The sequence below is a fragment of the Rhincodon typus genome, chromosome 33 (genome assembly GCF_021869965.1).
Source record: "Rhincodon typus isolate 14 chromosome 33, sRhiTyp1.1, whole genome shotgun sequence".
NCBI lineage: Eukaryota > Metazoa > Chordata > Chondrichthyes > Orectolobiformes > Rhincodontidae > Rhincodon > Rhincodon typus.
Window position 1 is genome coordinate 21,733,583 of NC_063364.1, and position 20,116 is coordinate 21,753,698.

The 20,116-nt window shown below is 38.8% G+C and overlaps 1 protein-coding gene across 3 annotated transcripts in view; it reads left to right on the forward strand.

The window, feature by feature from the left end:
* Positions 1–20,116, forward strand: part of LOC109935510 (dipeptidyl peptidase 8) — a 30,214-nt gene that overhangs the window by 2,134 nt on the left and 7,964 nt on the right. For 2 of the 3 annotated variants that reach the window (XM_048615791.1, XM_048615793.1), the window contains 14 exons: positions 3,788–3,900; positions 3,987–4,160; positions 6,334–6,502; positions 7,571–7,681; positions 9,219–9,347; positions 12,244–12,305; positions 12,388–12,488; positions 12,991–13,168; positions 13,654–13,813; positions 14,440–14,519; positions 15,455–15,607; positions 15,978–16,113; positions 16,851–16,996; positions 19,493–19,639. In XM_048615791.1, coding sequence (XP_048471748.1) covers positions 3,788–3,900; positions 3,987–4,160; positions 6,334–6,502; positions 7,571–7,681; positions 9,219–9,347; positions 12,244–12,305; positions 12,388–12,488; positions 12,991–13,168; positions 13,654–13,813; positions 14,440–14,519; positions 15,455–15,607; positions 15,978–16,113; positions 16,851–16,996; positions 19,493–19,639 — 1,859 coding nt within the window. The remainder of the gene's footprint in view (positions 1–3,787; positions 3,901–3,986; positions 4,161–6,333; positions 6,503–7,570; positions 7,682–9,218; positions 9,348–12,243; positions 12,306–12,387; positions 12,489–12,990; positions 13,169–13,653; positions 13,814–14,439; positions 14,520–15,454; positions 15,608–15,977; positions 16,114–16,850; positions 16,997–19,492; positions 19,640–20,116) is intronic. The other variant, XM_048615792.1, reaches the window with a different exon arrangement.

Consider the following 20,116-nt stretch of genomic DNA (forward strand, 5'->3'; position numbering starts at 1 on the left):
CTAAATCCTGTACAGAAAATGTTTGTTCTTTATGAAAACACAGGCGGGTATTGTTTATCTATTCACCTATTCCCTCTGTGGAAATCAATTCTTCATCTCCCACCACCAGGTTTGACCCTAGTTGGCAGGTTTCTGGCTATGACATATCACAGCAAGCTGATCAGGTTTGACCTGAAGTGTATATGAATTTGATTTATGTAGGGTGCATTAGACAGCCACCAGCAATGGGAATGCTCAATCTAGATTGAGTGCTAAGTTTAACTACATCTCTGACTGAGATCACCTAAAGTGGACCAAAGAAACAGTAAATTTATTTCTAATCCGTCATTGTTGGCCAAACTCCAAACTGGCCTCTCTTGTATCTGGCATTGATTGTAAGTAGTCACTTGGAGACAGGAGCAGATTATGAACATATCCCAGACCCTCTCCCTCATCTGGAGGAGGTTACCTTGCCTTCATGTGGTCAGAACTTCCTTTCTCCTAGTGAGGGAGGCTGGAACTGGAGAATGATTTGTAAAATAAAATTGAATTGTTACATACAGCTAAGTGCCTCCCACTGTATACCACTTGCGACAATGGCTGTTGGGTTATGAGCTTCAGATTGCAGCAAAAACAATGTTCCATTCCTCAGAATTTTGTGAGGTTCCACTTGTTTGGGAGGGAGAAAATACATTGGCAAATTTCCTCCTTGTGCAGCAAGCTGTTATCAATATCGTGTGCAGACAGGTTTTCTATACCTAAATGGTTTGTTCGCACAGCCACACCGGTGATATTGTAGCACATGATCACGGACATTGTGCATGTCATATAAGTTGTCTACACAAATACTTGACATTAAAACAGCTAAACATGCATATTATATATGGACAGTACATTCACAAAGAAAATCTGTACTTAGGATAAATTATGTACTCTCACAGTTACCATATGCATTGAGAAACACTGTACCTCCATGAGATTGAAGACTTGCTTGCCGAGCTGGTGGGTTTGGTTGCAAAAGTTTCGTCACCCTGCTAGATAACGATGTTACCTGGAAGGGTGACAAAACGTTTGCTACCAAACCCACCGGCTTGGCGAGCGTGTCTACAACCTCATCCACGACCTGACCTACAAATCTTCTCAAAAACTTTAAATTGTACCTCATACTGTGACAATCCTGTAATCATGCCAGCACTTTACACACTACAGTGTTCTTATCTCATCACCAGCACAGCATTGGGAGATACCGGCGTCTCTTTTGTTAGCTGTCATTGTATTAATAAAGTCCAGTCTGAGAACAACCTGTTCATTCTCAGTCCTTGATCACCTTATTTTTCTTTTCTGTCCTAACTCTCCCCTTTGCTTAAGTTTTTCCTCGCATGGCTTGCCAAGACACAGTTACCACCATCTTTCCACCTTGGATTTTTTTTTCTAGTTTGTACATTATCTGATCGCTGTTGTTGTGGGGAGGGGGCTGTTTTCTCCTCTCAACCCTCCCGCCACTCTAAGGAAAATAAGCCATGGTGACATGGAAATACCTCAAACTAATATTAAAGGGCAATCTGTGCAGTTTTGGGAAACTAAAATGAAGTTGTAACAGAGGAAACAAGCAAAAGTTGGATAGAAAAGATCTTAATTGGGAAGTGTAATGTACAACAAAATTTTAAGTCCACTTATGAAAAGCATTAAATTAACTACTTTTAAATTGGCGGGACCTTGATCAGATGGGCTGATGGGCCGAGGAGTGGCAGATGGAGTTTAATCTAGATAAATGTGAGGTACTGCATTTTGGTAGGCCAAATCAGGGCAGGACTTATACACTTATGCACAGGTCCTGGGGAGTGTTGCCGAATTTAGGGACCTTGGAGTGCAAGTTCATAGTTCCTTGAAAGTGGAGTTGCAGGTAGACAGGATAGTGAAGAAGGCATTTGATACATTTGCCTTTAGTGGTCAGTGCATTGAGTGTAGGATTTGGGAGGTCATGTTGCAGGCAGGACATTGATTAGGCCACTTTTGGAATACTGCATTCAGTCTGGTCTCCCTGCTATGTGAAAGGTGTTGTTAAACTTGAAATGCTTTAGAAAGGACTGACAAGGATGTTGCCTAGGTTGGAAGGTTTAAGCTATGGGGAGAGGCTGAATAGGTTGGAGCATTGGAGGCTGAGGGATGACCTTATAGAGGTTTATAAAATCATGAGGGGCATGGATAAGTTGAATAGTCAAAGTTTTTTCCCCAGGGTAGGGGGGTCCAGAACTGGAGGGCATAGGTTTAAGGTGAGAGGGGAAAGATTTAAAAGGTAGCTAAGGGGCAACTTTTTCACACAGAGGGTGGTGTGTGTATGGAATGAACTGCCAGGGAAAGTGGTGGAGGCTGGTATAATTATAACATTTAAAAGGCATCTGGATGGGTATATGAATAGGATGGGTTTGGAGGGATATGAGCTAGATGCTGGCAAATGGGACCAGACTAATTTAGGATATCTGGTTGGCATGGGTGAGTTGAACTGAAGGGTTTGTTTTTGTGCTGTACACCTCTATGACTCTATGACTTATGTGATATTGTAAGTTAAAAAACAAGTTTCCAAAGTTTCTTTGGGAATAAACAAAAAGAAAATTTAAGGAAGAAGAAATAAAAAGGGACGGTGCATCTGCTTAAAACATAACTTAAAACATTACTTATCCAAGTGATAATGAAAAGGACAGTAATAGACCTATTTATCCAGCTAAATGATCAAAAATATACAAATATTGTACACTTCTAGACATACGGTGCTAATAGGTACACAGGAGATATACCTTTTCTATATTTGTGGTTCTGTTGGTGGCATAACAGTTCAAAGAACATGACTTCACATTCTAACATGGCAGTGTGAGAAGTTGAGTTTAGTTAAAAACAAAATCTTGATTTAAAAATTTCTATCAGTATTTGCATGATGATAAAGCCAAAGCTTCCATTCCCAGTAATGCGCTTATCATAAGAGTGAACTTAAAGAACAGTAGAATAAAAGTTGTAAATTAACTACTGCAGGAATTACATAATTTGAACATTACAATAAGAAGTGTACAATAAAGTTTGTTACATTAATGTAGGGAATGTGTACTTTTTACACTGATGGCAGGTGTAGTTTGCGAATCTATTAATTTGTGAAGCTGGGTAGTTACTGTCATTGTGTGTAATGTATGTATTTGCTGATCATTCATAATCGTAGAGGTTACAGTCCAGTAAGGAACAATTTGGTCTATGGTACCTGTATTTTCACTACCTCTGGTTGCAGATTGAAACTATCTATTTATTTTCCAGCTTTTTCTCTGTTGCAGTATTTTTCTTCGAGTATTTATCTAATTCCTTCTTAAATCCTTGGATTTGCTGTCCATTGATTGTAAGCTTCTGAATCTATCCTTTTGCTCCAGTGAATACCATCCTAGTTTTTCGATTTTTTTCATCATGGATAAGTTTTGTTATCACCCTCAGTCAGTTTTCACTGTGCCTTTTCCATAACTCCAATATATTTTACTGATAATGCAACTGTAGTCTAACCAATGTTTTGCTGTGGTTGCTAATGTATACATGTTATGTCTATATGCTAACGTACGGCATGTTAAAGTGTTGTTTATTTATTGGTAGGAGGTGCATAGATCTCTACGTTTACTACCTGGGATGATATGTACAAAACTAGTGCCCAGGAGCAAAAAGCTGAATGATCTCCAACTTATTGTCCATTAAATCAATTATCTGAAGGGTTCTGTTAGATAATGTTACTATGAATCAGTCCAGTGTGTAACTGATTTAATATGTGATTTCTTTACAGCCATGTCAAATGAAAACCGGGAAAATCGATTGTTCTACTCTGAAATTCCCCGAGAGATAAATAAGGATGCTGTCCTGCTGCTGTCATGGAAACCTCTGCTGGACTATTTTCAGGTACGGGCAACAGTGTAATAGTAGTTATTTTACTGATCATTAATATAAATGTTGAATGAGTTTTTGGTTTTTTTGTCCGATCCCAGTCTGTTCCTGACTATGGAATTTACTGCCGTGAAGAAGAGCTGTTGCGGGAAAGGAAGAGAATTGGAACAATTGGAATTGCGTCTTATGATTTCCACAAAGAAAGTGGAATGTTTCTGTTCCAGGCGAGCAACAACATCTATTTCACTGTGGATGGTGGTAACTCAGGTTTCACTGTGAGTCTTATTGTTTATTTCCATCCCTACAGGTTTGAGTTACTTTTCTCCTCTTTTACATCACCATGCCAGGGCTGTTCTTTGGTTAAGATGTCATAAACCTCATTTGCAACACACCCTTTAATTTTTTTTCAGTGCGCGACTCCCTCGAGGTCTGTGCACGGCATCGACATCCGAATCCAGAAAGTCGATGTGTGGAACCTCAGAGTGGACGCACCTTAGAGAGAACGTTGTTCATTAGGGGACCTTCTTAGAGCCAGTCTGAAGACTGAGCAACAGCTGAAAGCTGGTTCACCCTTCGATGTTACCTTCCTGCAGGAAATCATCTGACGCTGATAGTCCAGCTCCATGGCTCCGTGCCAAAATCACATAGTCTGAGAATCTGTGAGTTGTCTGCCAAGGATCCATTGCTAATTACCTCCTGGTTCTTGTCTACATGATGTCCCTTTGGAATATCCTTCGAAAGATTAACGTCATTTTCAATCTACACTGTCAATTATCTTGATCACTCCACCATCTCTAAATTATCAGATTGCATGTCTGATAACCTAGTCCAGAACAAGCAAAAATCTCGTCTTGGGAAGATGTATTAAAACTTGGAAAGAAGCATGCCCTTGTCTTTGGCTACCCACACAAATTATGCTCCATCATGACCAACTCTACCCTGCTCCTTTATAACTGTCTAAAGCTGAACCAGACTGTTTACCACTTCAGAGTCATATCTTATTGCACACTTTGGCTCTGTCACTAAAAACCACCTACTTCCAACCCCAAATTATCACCTGGCTTCCCTCTTGCCCTAACCATTCTGCTGTTGAAATTATCATTGATGCCTTTGTTACCTCCAGACTTGGCTGTTATATTGGATTCCAGGCATACCCGCCGCACTCTACCCCTACAAACCTGAGGTCATCCAAACATCAGTTGTCCATGTCCCAACCCTCACCAAATTCTCTAAGATATCTGTGCACTCCAGTTCCAGCCTGTTCAGCATCCCAATTTTAATTGTTGGCCCTTCCTGACTATGCATTCAACTGCCTGGACTTTTAAAAGTTAAGGAATTTCCTGCCTAAACCTTCCTGCTTGTCCTATCACATATTCCTCCTTTAAGTTTCTTCTTACAACTGTCCTCTTTGAAAAAGTGTCATCTGCCCTAATGTACTGCACTAATCCGTCTTTTTGTGATTCAGTGTATTATTTTATCTTTTAATACTTCTGTGAAACACCTTGGGGAATTTTATTAAGTTGAAGGTGCTGTATAAATATAGATAGTTGTTGTCAGTCAGTAAAGGTTGTGTTAACAAAGTGAGTTGGAGGATTTGTTGAAGACCAGTAGGTCAATGGCCTTTATATTATGTGTTAAACTGATATGCAATAAAGGCAAAGACACAGATTTCTTCTTCTGGTGAAGATGAAAACTGGGGGACACAGTTTAAGAATGAGGTGTCTCCCTTTTATGACGAAGATGAGAATTTTTACCTCTGAGGCTGTGAAATCTTTTTTCCCAGAAGGTAGTGGAGGCTGGATCATTGAATCTATGATTGATTTTTGATAGGCAAGTGAGTCGAGGGTTATGAGGGGACATTATTTATTGTCCATCTCTAATAGCTTTTGTGGAAGCCTTTGGGAGTTGCCATTTTGAAGCTCATGTGGTGCAGACACACTCATGTGTTTTGTTTCTCCAATACTTTGATACAGCTGAGTGGCTGGTGACACCCATTTCGGAGGACAATTAAAAGTCAACCTCATTATTGCAAGTAGGACAGTCTAGGTAAAGTTGGCAGTTTCCTCCCCCAAAGAACATTAGTGAACCAGATGAGATTTTACAACAATCTGGTAGTTTCATGGCTGTTATTTTTTAAGGCACTATTTCAATCTGGATTTATTAATTAAACTCATTAAGCCAGGCCTGGATAATGAATCCCGTAAAATTACCACTAAGGTACTACCCCCATTGAGGTTAGTTGAAACCTAGATCAGGAACAAATGTTACTGTGTTGAAAGAAAATTTTCCGCCAGGGGATGGACTCCTCATTGCAACAATGAAGAAAGTGTTTATGTACCACAAGGTGAACATCTATCCTGCAATAAAGAAACAAAATAGTTGAAGTGCTTTGAGATGACACGACAACATAAAGGTTTCAGTAAACACCTTGGCTGTTTAATTTTCCAGAATGAACCATTAAATCCTTCACCGGTAAAAACAAGCTGTTCTAACATCAGGATGGATCCCAAAATATGTCCTGCTGATTCATCTTGGATTTCATTCATCCACAGCAACGATTTGTGGATCTCTAACATTGAAACAGGGGAGGAAAGACGGCTAACATTTGCACATAGAGGTACTGATGAGACTCTCAAAAATGCTAAACCTGTATCCACGGTGTTAGGCAATCTGTCCCATTATCCCTCGGTACTTCAATGAGATATGGAACCTGTCCCAATAGCCCTACATGCAAAGGGATATATGGGATTTTGCCAGGAAAAATAAGATTTGCATTTTTATAGCACCTTTCACATCCTTAGGAATTTCAAGTAGCTTTACAGTCAATAAAAGTCTTCCATCTTCATTGATAAATAGTGTGTGCAGATAATATGATATTGAGAACAATGGTAGGTAGATGTTCTGCAGCACCAAACAGGAGAAGGTTTTCTATGATTTTAGTCTGCAATTGTGAACATCCATCAGCAATAGTTAAACAAATCTCCAACCTTGCCCCACGAATGAGGTTTGTCTACAATTTATTTACATGAGTATTGCTGAAAAAAGTGACATGCATGCTGTTCTGTTGACCCTTTTCATCTTGCACTGATCAGGACAGGTGCCAGAATACCAGATTTTAAAGAGAGCAACAATTGTACTGCATGAGAAAGGAGTATTGATTCAATGTCACGTTGGCTCAGATTTGCCGAGGCACTACAATGGGGGCAGTAACAGGGAGCTATTTTCATCCATGCTTTTGTTTGGTTCAGAAAAGGCACAATGCCTGGACATGTTCCTTTTGTCTGCAGATGGCAGATCTCTGGGCATGAAAATACTTCTGTGTTTCTACCAAGCATGTGTAAGCCCCATTGTGAACCCAAGTAATATTTGTTAAATTGGATATTTATGTAATTTCCAACATATTCAGGATAGTTTTGCAAGTGATGTGCATGTACATTTTCATTAATGGTTTTCAACTTCTTTCCATTGGGGAATTCCCTACAATATATATATTTCCTAACTTGCAAAAGACAATGTCATCAAATTGAGAAGAATTAATACTATCACCTTTGTCGTAGTATCCAGTTACTGAAATTATGTAGTACTAAATAATAGAATAGCTGTGACAGACAGAATTATCTGATGACTACAGGGATAGCAGTTTGGAAATATTATTTAACTAAGGAATTTTTCATTTTGTCATTAGGTTTGCCCAACTTAGAGGATGATCCCAAATCTGCAGGAATCTCCAGCTTTGTGCTCCAGGAAGAGTTTGACCGGTACACAGGCTATTGGTGGTGTCCTTTGGCCGAGGACAGTAAGTATATCCATAAAGTAAATGTATGAGAGTACATTGAATTAAATGAGATTTAAGTCAGCCCCTTTCCAACATCCAGTGTGGTACGTAGCCACACAAAAGAGAAAGATGAAAGCAAAGTATTGCAGATGCTGGAAATAAAAATTGAGACTGCTGGAGAAACTCAGCAGGTCTGACAGCAACTGTGAGGAGAGAAACATCGTTAATATTTCAAATCCAAATGACTGTTCTTTGGAATTGACCGGAAAGATGTTGGACTAAATTTTCAATCTGTTGTTAGCCGATCTCCACCAGGAAGCTGTAATTCAGGATCTGTAATTCTGAGCAGGGAAAGGAAGGAGTCAGTATTCCAGTTTCTCACTGTTGTCCAGTAACCCCACTTCAAACTATGGGGATGTTAGCCACAAACTATGTCAGGTTTATCTATGGCCACTTGAACAAGGTAATGGGGATCTGTCATCATGAATGCAGATTCGTCAAAACATGTTAGTAAATATTTTGTGCAATTTAAGTTGTTAGGTGCACTGTGGACTATTCAATAATTATTACACAACTAATTACATAAAATAATAGGAACATGGATTTATATAATAGTAAAATTTTCCAAGGCTTTTTACAAGAGCATGATCAAACAAGAAACACAGCTGAGCCACATTAGGGGATATCACTGCACGTACTCAAAAGCTTTGTTAAAGAGAGGTTTTAAGGAGCATTTCAAGGAAGTGAGCTAGGTAGAGAGGGGAGAGATTTAGGCTTTGGGTTGGGGAGGAGGGATTGTGGAGATTAGGGCCCAAACAGCTGAAGTCATGACGATGAATGGTGGATTGATTAAAACTGGGGATATACAGAGAGGCTAGAATCGAGGGAGTGTAAAGATCTTGAAGGTTTATAGGGCTGAAGGAAGCCACAGAGATTTTGAGGAGAAAGTATATGGAGAGATTTGAAAACAGCACATCTCTCGACCTTATCTGACAATAGGGGGTAGTTTATGTTTTGGTAGTGACTTATCTGGATCTTGTGTTGGCAATTATTTAGAATTTTTTAGTTGCTTATTTTAAGAATGCCAATTTCCAGATTTGATGATGCACCACACAGCAATGATGGTAAATTCTCTAAACATAAACCATATCAAAGAGCCAGTGATATTTAACTTTCTAGCTTCTTTGTGTAACAATGTGGTGAGATTTTAGAATTAGCCAATGATATCCAAGTATTTGCATAACTGAGCGAAAATTGATTGAAAATTGGATGCCTTTACAGGTGAGACTGAGAATGGCAGATTTGTGCAGTTTCAAACTAAGAGTCAAATCCAGGCTGATTTTCTGAAATGGACTGCTCACATTTGTTACCATTGAGTTTGTTGGAACTTATTTAATTCATTTATGAAGTGAATACCCACAGGAAAATTACTTCAAGGATGCTCAGATTTTAAGTTTTTCTCCAAACACTCCAACAGATAATGAATTAGAAAGTCAAACTTAATTAGGTTAATGCTAATGGTGATTTTAATGAAGCTGAAATTGCAACTCTTTTCCAGCTCCAGATGGAGGAAAGATCTTCAGGATACTTTATGAAGAAAATGATGAGTCAAATGTTGAAATCATCCATGTGACTTCACCCATGCTTGAAACACGAAGGTGTGATTCATACAGGTATCCACGAACGGGTAAGGCTTCTGTTTTGTTACATAGGCCTCATGTCATTTGGGCATTTTGTGATCTCTGTGATGTCCAGAATTAATATATTTCTCCTAAATAAGAACTGCCATGTTGCAATCACAATTGTGCAATTAAATTTATTAAAACACAACAAAAAGGGGCGTATTTTCTCAATTCTGGAATGGTTGCATTGATTTAAGACAAGGAGTTATCAGGTGACTGGTACTAGTGGCCAAAAACAGTTAAGGTGACAATGAAAGCCACCTGTGACAGGTTGGGAATGCATTCCCTTAGAGAAATGACAGTGAAGATCATCTAAGGAACAGAGGGCAACTTTTAAGATAATTGCAGAAACACCATACTTACAAGGAAAGGATTTTTCAAAATAAAAGAATTACAAACGAGTATCCGAATGCAAGTAGCGTAATGGATACATTAGTATTTGTCCTCAGGAGACAATGATAGGTTGTGTAGTTTGCAGTCAAGGTCCAAGTGAATTAACAATTAAATGCTGAGTAAAGGAGATACACAATGATTTCCTTGCTCTAAATCTTTTGAGTTATGTTTCTATATTCAGACAGTAGATTTAGATTAGGGGAAATAATTTGCAACTTGCTGAAATCCTGTCTTACACTTTATGAAATCTCTTACACCCTGTACGGTCGTCATAATAACTGATACTGTTTTCTCCAACACAACATCATGTATACCAGTCTTAGCACAGGAAAATGACCTAGAGTACATCACAGAAGCATAATCAATGCTGAGACAAAGAGGGATGATGACTAAACATTTGGTCAAAGCAATGGTTTTAAGGACGGTTCATAAAAAGAAAATTGAGATGAAAATGCCAGGAGTTGTAGTTGTAAAAGTTGTAGGGACGCAATGCTTGGGGCTAAGAAAGTTTTATAATGCAGTTAGACTGTACAATTTTGGGTTATGATTGTATATCTGTGTATGGGACTCTATAGACTTTAAAATTATGGTGATCATTAACATTAAAAAAAGGAACAGTGTACTACACATTCTGTTTTAACCACTTGGGTTATCTCTGTTTTGGATTTATGCAATCTGTAGCAGGTTGACAGTGGTATTAACTGTGGAACTCTGCAGCTATTCCTTTCGTACGTGCAAGTTATCTTTGGTTTGACCACTGCTCCACATCAAAAGATTTGAGGTGGTTTTGGTGTTTTTATGAAATAATGTTGTATATACATAACTAGAAGTGTGGCATATATGATAATATCTCATTTGCTTCACTAACCCCAGAACGGCCACCTTGGACTCTCTAATTCCATATAAATACATTCATACATTGACAGGATCATTCAGTACTGCTCATTGTAGGAGTAGTGTATCATTCACCAATTCCAGTATGCTTTCTTACATAGCTTTGTCTTTAAGTTATTATTTATTTTATGCAGAAAGGTATAGAAATGGGCTCACATATATGTTACATAGGGTCTAGTTTTATCTGCACCAAGTGGTAGCTCTGGCTGAGTTAAAATTTCACTTATGGTTTATGAAATCAGACTAATTGTGAGCCCTGGTGATAGGGAACAATAAGATCAACAGTCTCTGTAGTTTGGAGAAATCTGTGAAACATCCTTTCCACAGTGAAGTTTGGGATCTGTAAGATCCAATGCTTAGGAACAGACCTGAGAGACCAACCTCCCAAATGTGGGTTAATTGTTGGACTCACCTGTAGATGTGGAAGATATGATTAGATTAGCTGCCCAGATGTGAGTAATTCTTGCAATGTCAGCCTTGCCAACAGATTTGTACTAAGGCTCTGTCTCTCCACTTGAAAGATCCAGGGCAGCAGCAGTGTGAGTTAACATAGTTTGATTTGGTGCCCAAAGAACAGTTATGCATCCTGTCTCTTAGTAAGAAACGCTGTCGCCATTTCCTGACCTCTGTATTCGGGTGTAAACTCTTCAGCTTCAGGTTTATTCTGTTGAAAGTGCTGTAGGCTTTGGACCTGTTTATCTTGTTATTTTTCCTTTCTTGATCAGTTTCCGTGCCTATGTTATCCTTTTATGGAAGAACAAGTTGCCTAACGTTCAAACAGCCATACAAGCACAGTTCATGCTGTTTCTTGGTTACTGTCCCATGTCAGTTGTTCAGCAAAATGCTTCCAGGTCTGTTTCTAATCATCCCCAAACAGCCCAGCAATGATTTGCGAAATTTACCCTGTAGAGGACCCCAAATGTAACTGCACTATTGGTCATAATCTCCTTATCAATAGGTCCTTTGCTGCCACCCCAATCTTTCTTTAGCCTCATGTTTTTGTGCAAATTATAGCTCCTCACAACTGAATCCCACTAGTGAATACACTGTAACAATAACATGTTCCTGCTACCGGAAACACAGATCCCCGCCTTTCTTTGGGTGAGCCATTCAAGTCCTGTACAAATGAAGTACATTGACATTTCGTATTCACTTTGTTAAGACTCGGCTGAGATGTCCCACTATGCCTCTTCACAGCAGGAATGCAGTATCCATTCCTTCTGTGCTTTAACTTAATGCATTATTTCTAGTAGAATGGTCACAGCATACAAGCAATAACCTCTGTAGATGTGGAGTCCATGACTGTTTATTGGCAATACTAATATAGTGTAAATATATCACACTTAGCCAACTGCTAATGTTATGGCTGTCAGACTTGGAGCAAGGGATATTGGTATCAATCCAAAAATAAAAATTCACAGTTCAAATTGACTGAAGTAGAGCAATCCTATTAAAGCAAATCTATTGTAGTAGTAATAATTTATTTGTGTTAACCATTTTCTCACCCTTTGATACTGGTAAATAAGTTGAAGATTAAGTTCCTTTGTGTTTTAATTATTATTGAATTCTGAGTTGACCCAAATAACTGACATTTCATTTTTTTTGATATTGCAGGAACTCTAAATCCAAAAATAACTTTCAAGATGTCCGAAGTAACAATAAATGCTAATGGAAGGGTGAGCACCTATAATAGTCACCAAATTTCAAACATACTAAGTTACTAACGACAATAACAATAGTGCTGTATATCTTCTCCAGATCGCAAATGTCATCGACATGGAATTGGTCCAGCCATTTGAGGTTCTTTTTAATGGAACAGAATACATTGCACGGGTTGGATGGACCCGAGAAGGAAAATAGTACGTTTGTCACTAGCACCCGGCAGGATTTGTCTGCTTTTCATCTATCATTATAAAGACAAATGAGAAGGCTAAGAAACCTGTCCCATTAGAGTCCAGATTGTCCTGTCGTCAGATGTTCGATGTTCAGAGATTGCAGTCGTATAAAATCCATGTACTCAGATACTAGGGGCTATCTTTATTCATGTAATATTGAATAGTCACTGACTGCATTAGGAATGTGCAGTGCTTTTGAACACTTATCAAATGCTAAGGGTATCTGTATGGGATGAATATCTTCAGACAACAGATCGATATCTGTAAGGTCTGTGCAGCTAATAAAACTATAGGGCTAAAAATTTCCCTTGACAATACTTTTAAACATGTTTACTTTTACATGAGAATTAGATGTGTTCTAAATAATTCACCCAAGGTCTTTTCTATTCAGTTTAACATTTTATTTTTGCATATATATATTTCAGTTGTACAAGACATTTATTTTAAAATTTTGATTTTCTCATAGCGCATGGGCCATCCTGTTGGATAGACTCCAGACCAGACTCCAAATTGTTCTGATTCCTCCTGCTCTGTTTATCCCAGTGGTGGATGATCCAGTGGAAAGGCAGAAACTTGTGGAATCTGTGCCTGATAGTGTAACACCATTGATTATCTACGAGGAGACAACAGACATTTGGATAAATGTATGTAGCGTTCCCTTCCTTAAACTTATAAATTAGCTGCAATTCTAATTCACATTTTGAGTGATACGTTCATTGTAACGTTAACTTTCTCACATTAAAGAAAAATGGTTGATGATTTAAAACAAATTGATATATGGTTCAAAATGAAACTTCCACTCTCTCGCTGTGTGGCAGCTGAGTCACAACGTTCTGGGTTCAAATCCCAGTACAGGACCTCAGCACAAAAATTAAGGCTGTCATTCCAAGGGAGAGGTGTGCTGGTGGAGGTGCCATCTTTTGGATAAGAAGTTAAAGTGAGCCCTTGTCTGCCTTTTAGAAGATTCCATGACATTATCTCGAAGAAGATCAGGGAAGTTATCCCTGGTGTTCTTCTCAAGTAATATCACAAAAATGCACGTTATCTGCAAATTATTGCTTTGCCCTTTGTTGGAGTTTGTTGAAAGAAAGCCCATTGCCTTTAGTACAACAGTGACTTTTTTTTGTAGGTGCACGATATATTGCACATATTTCCTCAGGTGAAGGACGATGAGATTCAGTTCATTTTTGCCTCTGAATGTAAGACTGGTTTTCGACACCTTTACAAAATTACAACCATCTTGGAGGAATGCAAGTATAAACGGTCAAGTGGGGGCTACCCCTCTCCAGGTAAAATGTGTAGGAAAACTTGAGCTTTTCTTGAAGTTGGAAACCTATGTTATTATTTATTTCACAAAAGATCAAGAACCTGACCAATTAGAATATTCCATTATTCAATGAAAATATTTATGTGTTTATGTTCCTATTGTTTAGGATTCAGGATTGGAGATTTAGAAAATATATTTCAAATTCAAGAGGGAACTGATTAAATGTTTGGCATAGAAAGTAATGGAAATATAAGAGAGAGAGAGAGATTTATGTTACATTTCAAATTTTGGGATTGGTCAGATGGTTTTGAATGGTCCTATATATTCTGATATGACAGTTAACAGATCGTGCTGCATATCCATACCAACCATGTTCCAACCAATCAGCACCCTCTTCTCATGCTGTATAAATTCGTGTTTCTTTTCAAAGTTTGGTTTCTTGCATCGAAGTCCTGAAAAGTGCAAAACGAAAAGCTTGGACTTGTCTCATTTGACTAAATGTGATGCCAGGTTTTCTACAATACCATAACAATTATACTTTGGCTGCCAAACACATTGAGATTTTTGGTGGTCATGAAGGATATTATAAAAATTAAACTCTTCCAGATTTTTTTTCTTTCTTACTAATCCATGTGCCATTTTCCACAGATGACTTTAAATGCCCAATTAAAGAAGAATTGCCTTTGACGGGTGGAGACTGGGAAGTGCTCGGGAGACATGGCTCCACGGTAGGTACATCTTGTGCTTTAGGAATATGTTGTCAGTTTCAATGCCGTAGGGCATGAAATGAGCTTTCAATCTTAGCAATTTTGAGCTTTTGTGGTAACGTGACTATCTCACACTGAAACTGAGCTCAAACTATTATTCACACTGTTAACAATGGATAAGCAGTGAAAGGTGTTAATGCATTGGGTAACAATAAACTATTAACTCTGTTGAATACAGCCAGTAGAGTAGGATGATCAAGCTCTCAATCTTGAAACAAGTTGAAGTAACAGGCTGCAAACTGATTAGATGTCGTGTACGAGGGTGGATGTGAGAAAAGTCTGGCATCCAGTCTCTACCAGTCTTTTTGGCTGAGGAACAGTGTGATATACTTGAAGATTTGATTGATACTCAAGGGGAAGTAGGGGGAAAGTAAGCATAAATCTACATTTCATTGCCAGTTGTTTACTGAATACTGTGAGTTTACTTGCTCAAGTTTATCAGATGTACAAAATACTCACTGACACCAAAACAATGCTGTCCTTCATTTAGATTTCAGACATGTTGGCAATAAAGTTGGGGCATTAATATCTTGGTCAAGAGAGGGAGTAATTTCCAGATTTTCGCCTTTGATTGTTAGACAGTGAAAAGTGTGTGAGTGAACGGTGGATAAGAAGGAGATCAGCCTGTCTCTTACAACCACCACAGCTGGACAAATCACCAACAATTTTACTTGCAAATGGTTGTCTGGAGCTGAAGAGGATCATGTGTTGTAGAGTGGAGATCTATATGGGAATAGACGTCTGTTCATTGGCTCTTGTCCACCATTTGTTATCTTAACCTAAGTTTGGCACTGGTAACAAAAAGGCTCTGCTTTACATAGCAACTGTGCTGGCAATTATGTAACACAGTTTATGCAATCTGGATGATATTTTCTCAAATCTTGCATTTTTGACAGATATGGGTCAATGAAGCTTCTCACCTGGTATATTTTCAAGGTACTAAAGACACACCTTTGGAACACCACCTTTATGTAGTGAGCTACGAATGTCCCATGGAGATTGTACGACTGACACAGTTAGGCTACTCTCATAACTGTTTCGTTAGCCAGGTAAGGTTTCCACTCACTGTGTATCTACTTCACAAAATGAATACCATAGATCCAGATGGAGAAAGTTTATTACCATATCCTTCTCAGTGAGATCTTCATTTGGAAAATGTTGAATAAGATTGGACAGCGTAATGATTACTTTAGCATGTAGAGTTTTACACGTACTGATGTCAGCCTTGTTTGCTGGTGTGGGAAGCTATCAACTACATCAGATGAATACACCTGTTTATCACAGAATTGTTACAGTGCAGAAGGAGGTCATTTGGTCCGTCATGTCTGCACTGACTCTGTGAGTATTTTAATCAGTGCCCAACTCATGCTAACTGATAGTGCAACAGAGTTATAATTTACATCTCCTGTTCACTTGTAGAACTTTGATATGTTTATCAGCAAGTACAGCAACCAGGACCATCCACACTGTGTACATGTCTTCCGACTGACTGGATCAGAAGAAGCCCCTCTTCACAAACAGAGAGAGTTCTGGGCCACAATGCTAGAGTCTCCAGGTATTGTCACTTGTTATTAACTGGTCATGGAGTATTCCTCTCTTCTGTCATTACATCCAGAAAGTTCCCCGATAGAGTCATACAGCACAGAAACAGACACTTCGGTCCAACCAGTCAATGCTGAACATAATCCCAAACTAAACTAGTCCACCTGCCTGCTCCTGGCCATATCCCTTGAAACCTTTCCTATTCATGTACTTATCCAAATGTTTTTTAAATGTTGTAATTCTATCCACATCCACCACTTCCTCTTGAAGTTCATTCCACATGCAAACTGCCCTCTGTGCCGTTTTTAAATCTCTCTCCACTCACCTTAAAACTGTGCCCCTTAGTCTTGAAATACCCCATCCTAGAGAAAAGACAACTATTATTAACTATCTATAATCCTCATTTATTTTATAAACTTCTGTAAGGTTGCCTGTCAACCTCCTATGTTCCAGTAAATATCCTTCAAGGCTTTCTGAGCCATGGGCTCTTACAAAAATTAATACATGGATATTTGCAGAGAGGTAGGGAGGAGTCATAAAGATAAATGATATGGCAATAGATTCTGAGGTGTGCTAAAAGTCTTATCACAGACAGACATGCACTCATGTCTCACTATTATTTGGAGCTAACTCACCTGATAGTTCTCTTGTCATGCAAAATTAGTAATCCACAAACTGTCTATTGAAATAGGTTCCATTACAAACTGATTCAGGCTTTCTTTTCCTGAAATTCTACTGGTTGTATTGCAGGTTGTCCTCCAGATTACATTCCTCCAGAGATGTTTAGTTTTCACAGCAAGTCCGGCTATATATTATACGGAATGATGTTCAAACCACATAATCTACAGCCCAGAAAAAAATACCCCACCCTGCTTTACACATATGGTGGCCCTCAGGTAGGATTATTTCCCAATTCCCCTACACTTCACTCGGTGTTTCTTTGTCTTGACTCCTTTTGTGTGTCTTGTACTGTATCTACAACTTTCTCAAAGACCGACAAAGAGATGGCTTGCTGCTCTGTCTCTACTGGGGCATATGTAATTTGGTGTTTTGACCCTGTTGTTAACTGTTCCCACACTCTGTTGGGGTTAATGGGCTAGGCTGTTGGAATTTTAAAGCAATTTCTTCCAAAACCCTATTTGATTTGTTTGTGACTACCTTTTATTGAAAGCCTCTAACTTTCTGAGTGTGTCTGCTCTTACCAGATTTCATAATTTTACTAATTCCTGTTTGGTCACCCCTGAGCCTTCTCTTTTTGAGAGGAGAGGGACCCAACCTGTTTATCATTTCCTGGTAAATAAAGCTAGTACTTCCTGTAACATTCTTGTAAATCATTTTATTCACTCTCTCCATTGCCTCTGTATCTTCCTTATAGTTAAGACTATCATAATTGTAGATATTTTCTAATGACACCTCTGTAGCAGGTGGCACTTGAACCTGGGACAAAGGGGTAAGGACATGATCACTGCACTACAAGAACCCTCCGTATAAATGTGTGAAAAGGGAACACTGCTCAAAGTATGGTCCAATCAGGTGTCAGTACAAGTAGGATAACTTCTCTACTTTTCAGTTCTATCTGTTAAACACTAGTGCTTGGTTTCTTTTTTATTATGGCCTTATTAACCACCTTTACAATTTTAGTGATTTTTGTATTTGAGCCCTAGATCTCTATGCTTCTCTACACAATTTCAGTTCTTATTTTTCGATAATATGTTACCTCTTTAATTTTCTTACCAAAATATATTACCTCACTGTATCTGGTGGTAGGGTCTTCAATGGACCACAGCAAAGTGCTGTGATTTTTAAAAATGTGGTTAGGGCCAGGAGGCAGGCCCTTTGACAATCTCCAGAATAGGGCTTGAGCCACACACTGTTGGGGTTAATCAGATTCACGTACTGGCAATGGAATCAGCTGAGCTAACCGACTATCAACTTCTGGTTCTCTGTGTTGAAATTCATTTGACAATCTGTTAGCCTAGTACCCCTGTCTGTGGTTTCTGCCAGAGTCAAATAAGCTAGTCCAATCCCTGTTGAAGTTAATGGGATAGTCTCCTCTCTTGTATGCTAAATCTTTTTTCCTATTTGCTCACTCGCTGTTTAGTTATTTGCTCTGATATTACAAACTTTTATTCCTGTTATTCTTTTAACTTTTTTGTGGTATATTTGCCACTTGCAGTCTCATTTAATCAATCGTAAGTGCTTTCTATTTACAGATGAATGAGAAATAATTTGTTTGAAGATTTCTAATGGATATTTATTGGAGACCAAATGTCACTGATTAAAGTTTTTCTGAACCTTTTCTCTTTAATGACTTGAGATTGCTCCCCACCCCCTCCTCATGCATCCTCCACACCAAAGAAGAATGCACAGATGGAGATTTTGCATCCAGGCCTCAACTGCAGAGTATTTGTCTGCTGAGGGCATTGGTGGGGCATCAGGAGTAGCTGGAAAAAATCGTGGTCTTCCCTGTGGGAAAGTGCAGATTCTTGCTCAGTAAAATTATGATGTGGAGATCACCATCACACTGAATTGAAGACCAGCTGTAAAAGACAATTAATTACAAACTTTAATATGGTTTCTCCCACAGAATCACAGAATGGTTACAAAACAGTAGGCCAGTCAGCTCATTGTATCTATGTTGGCTGTCTGAAGGGCATTTCACCTTGTGCCACTTCCCTGCCTTCGCCCTATAACTCTGTATGTATTTTTCCTTTTCAGATTGTAATCTAATTCCCTCTTGCATGGCCCTGATTGAACATATTCTGAGGCAGCGCATTCCAGATCCTTATCACTCACAATATGAAAGAAACTTTTCCTCCTGTTTCAGTTGTTTCTTTTGCCATCTGTACCCTCTTCTCCATCCTTTCACCAGCGAGAATAGTTTTCTTCCTATCTACACTGTCCAGAGCTATCATGGTTTTGAATACCTCTTATTGAATCTCCTCGTTGCCTTCACCAATAAAAACAATCCTAACTTTTCCAATAAAAACATAAAGTGCTGGAGAAAGTCAGTGTGTCTGGCAGCATCTGTAAACAGAGAAACAAAGAACTTGAGGAACTTGAATTCGAAAGAAGTCATATCGGTCTTAAAATGTTAACTCTGTTTCTTTCTCTGCAGATGCTGCCAGACCTGCTGAGTTTCTCCAATACTTTTTGTTTTTATTTCAGATCTCCAGTGCCCGCAGTACTTTGTGTTCATCCAACTCCTCCAATCTATCCACCTAACTGAAGTTCCTCATCCTCGGAAACATTGTCATGATGCTTTTCTGTGTCCTGTCTAATGGCATAACATTGATTCACCTGAGTACTTACTCCACAGTGAAGTAATTTGGACAAAAGATTGTCAAAAATATGATGCAATAGACAAAAGTCTTTTTTTTTTAATCCCATAGGTGCAGTTAGTAAACAATCGCTTTAAGGGAGTTAAATACCTGCGCCTGAACACTCTAGCAGAGCTTGGTTATGTTGTGGTCGTCATAGATTCCCGGGGATCCTGCCACAGAGGCCTTAAATTTGAAGGTGCCTTGAAATACAAGATGGTAGGTGGAAAGCTTTATACTTTGTGTTCCTTCCATGCAGTTCTTTTAGCGTGAGACCAGAAGAGCACAGCTTAATAAAAATCTGATAATATAGGCAGTACCTTTGAATTGCTAAGAAATGGGTCTAGTCATCCCTCTTTGCAAAGTTGCTGATCTCAGCTACAGAACTATGAGGAGAAGCTGAGCACCTTTCTGCACAGAGTGGGACACAGTTTCAGAATAAGGGGCAAGCTGTTTACAACTGAGATGACAAGAAATTTCTTCACTTAGATGGCAGTGAATCCTTGGTATTCTGTACCCCAGAGTTTATGGAAGCTAAGTCATTGTGCATGTTCAAGACAGAGATCAATAGCTTACTAGATACCAATGACATCAATGGACATTGAGGTAACACAAAAAAATGACATTCAGGTAGATGATTAGATAGCCTACCCCTATTCCTATGTCCCTTTGTTGGTGCTGTACACCTCATGTCAC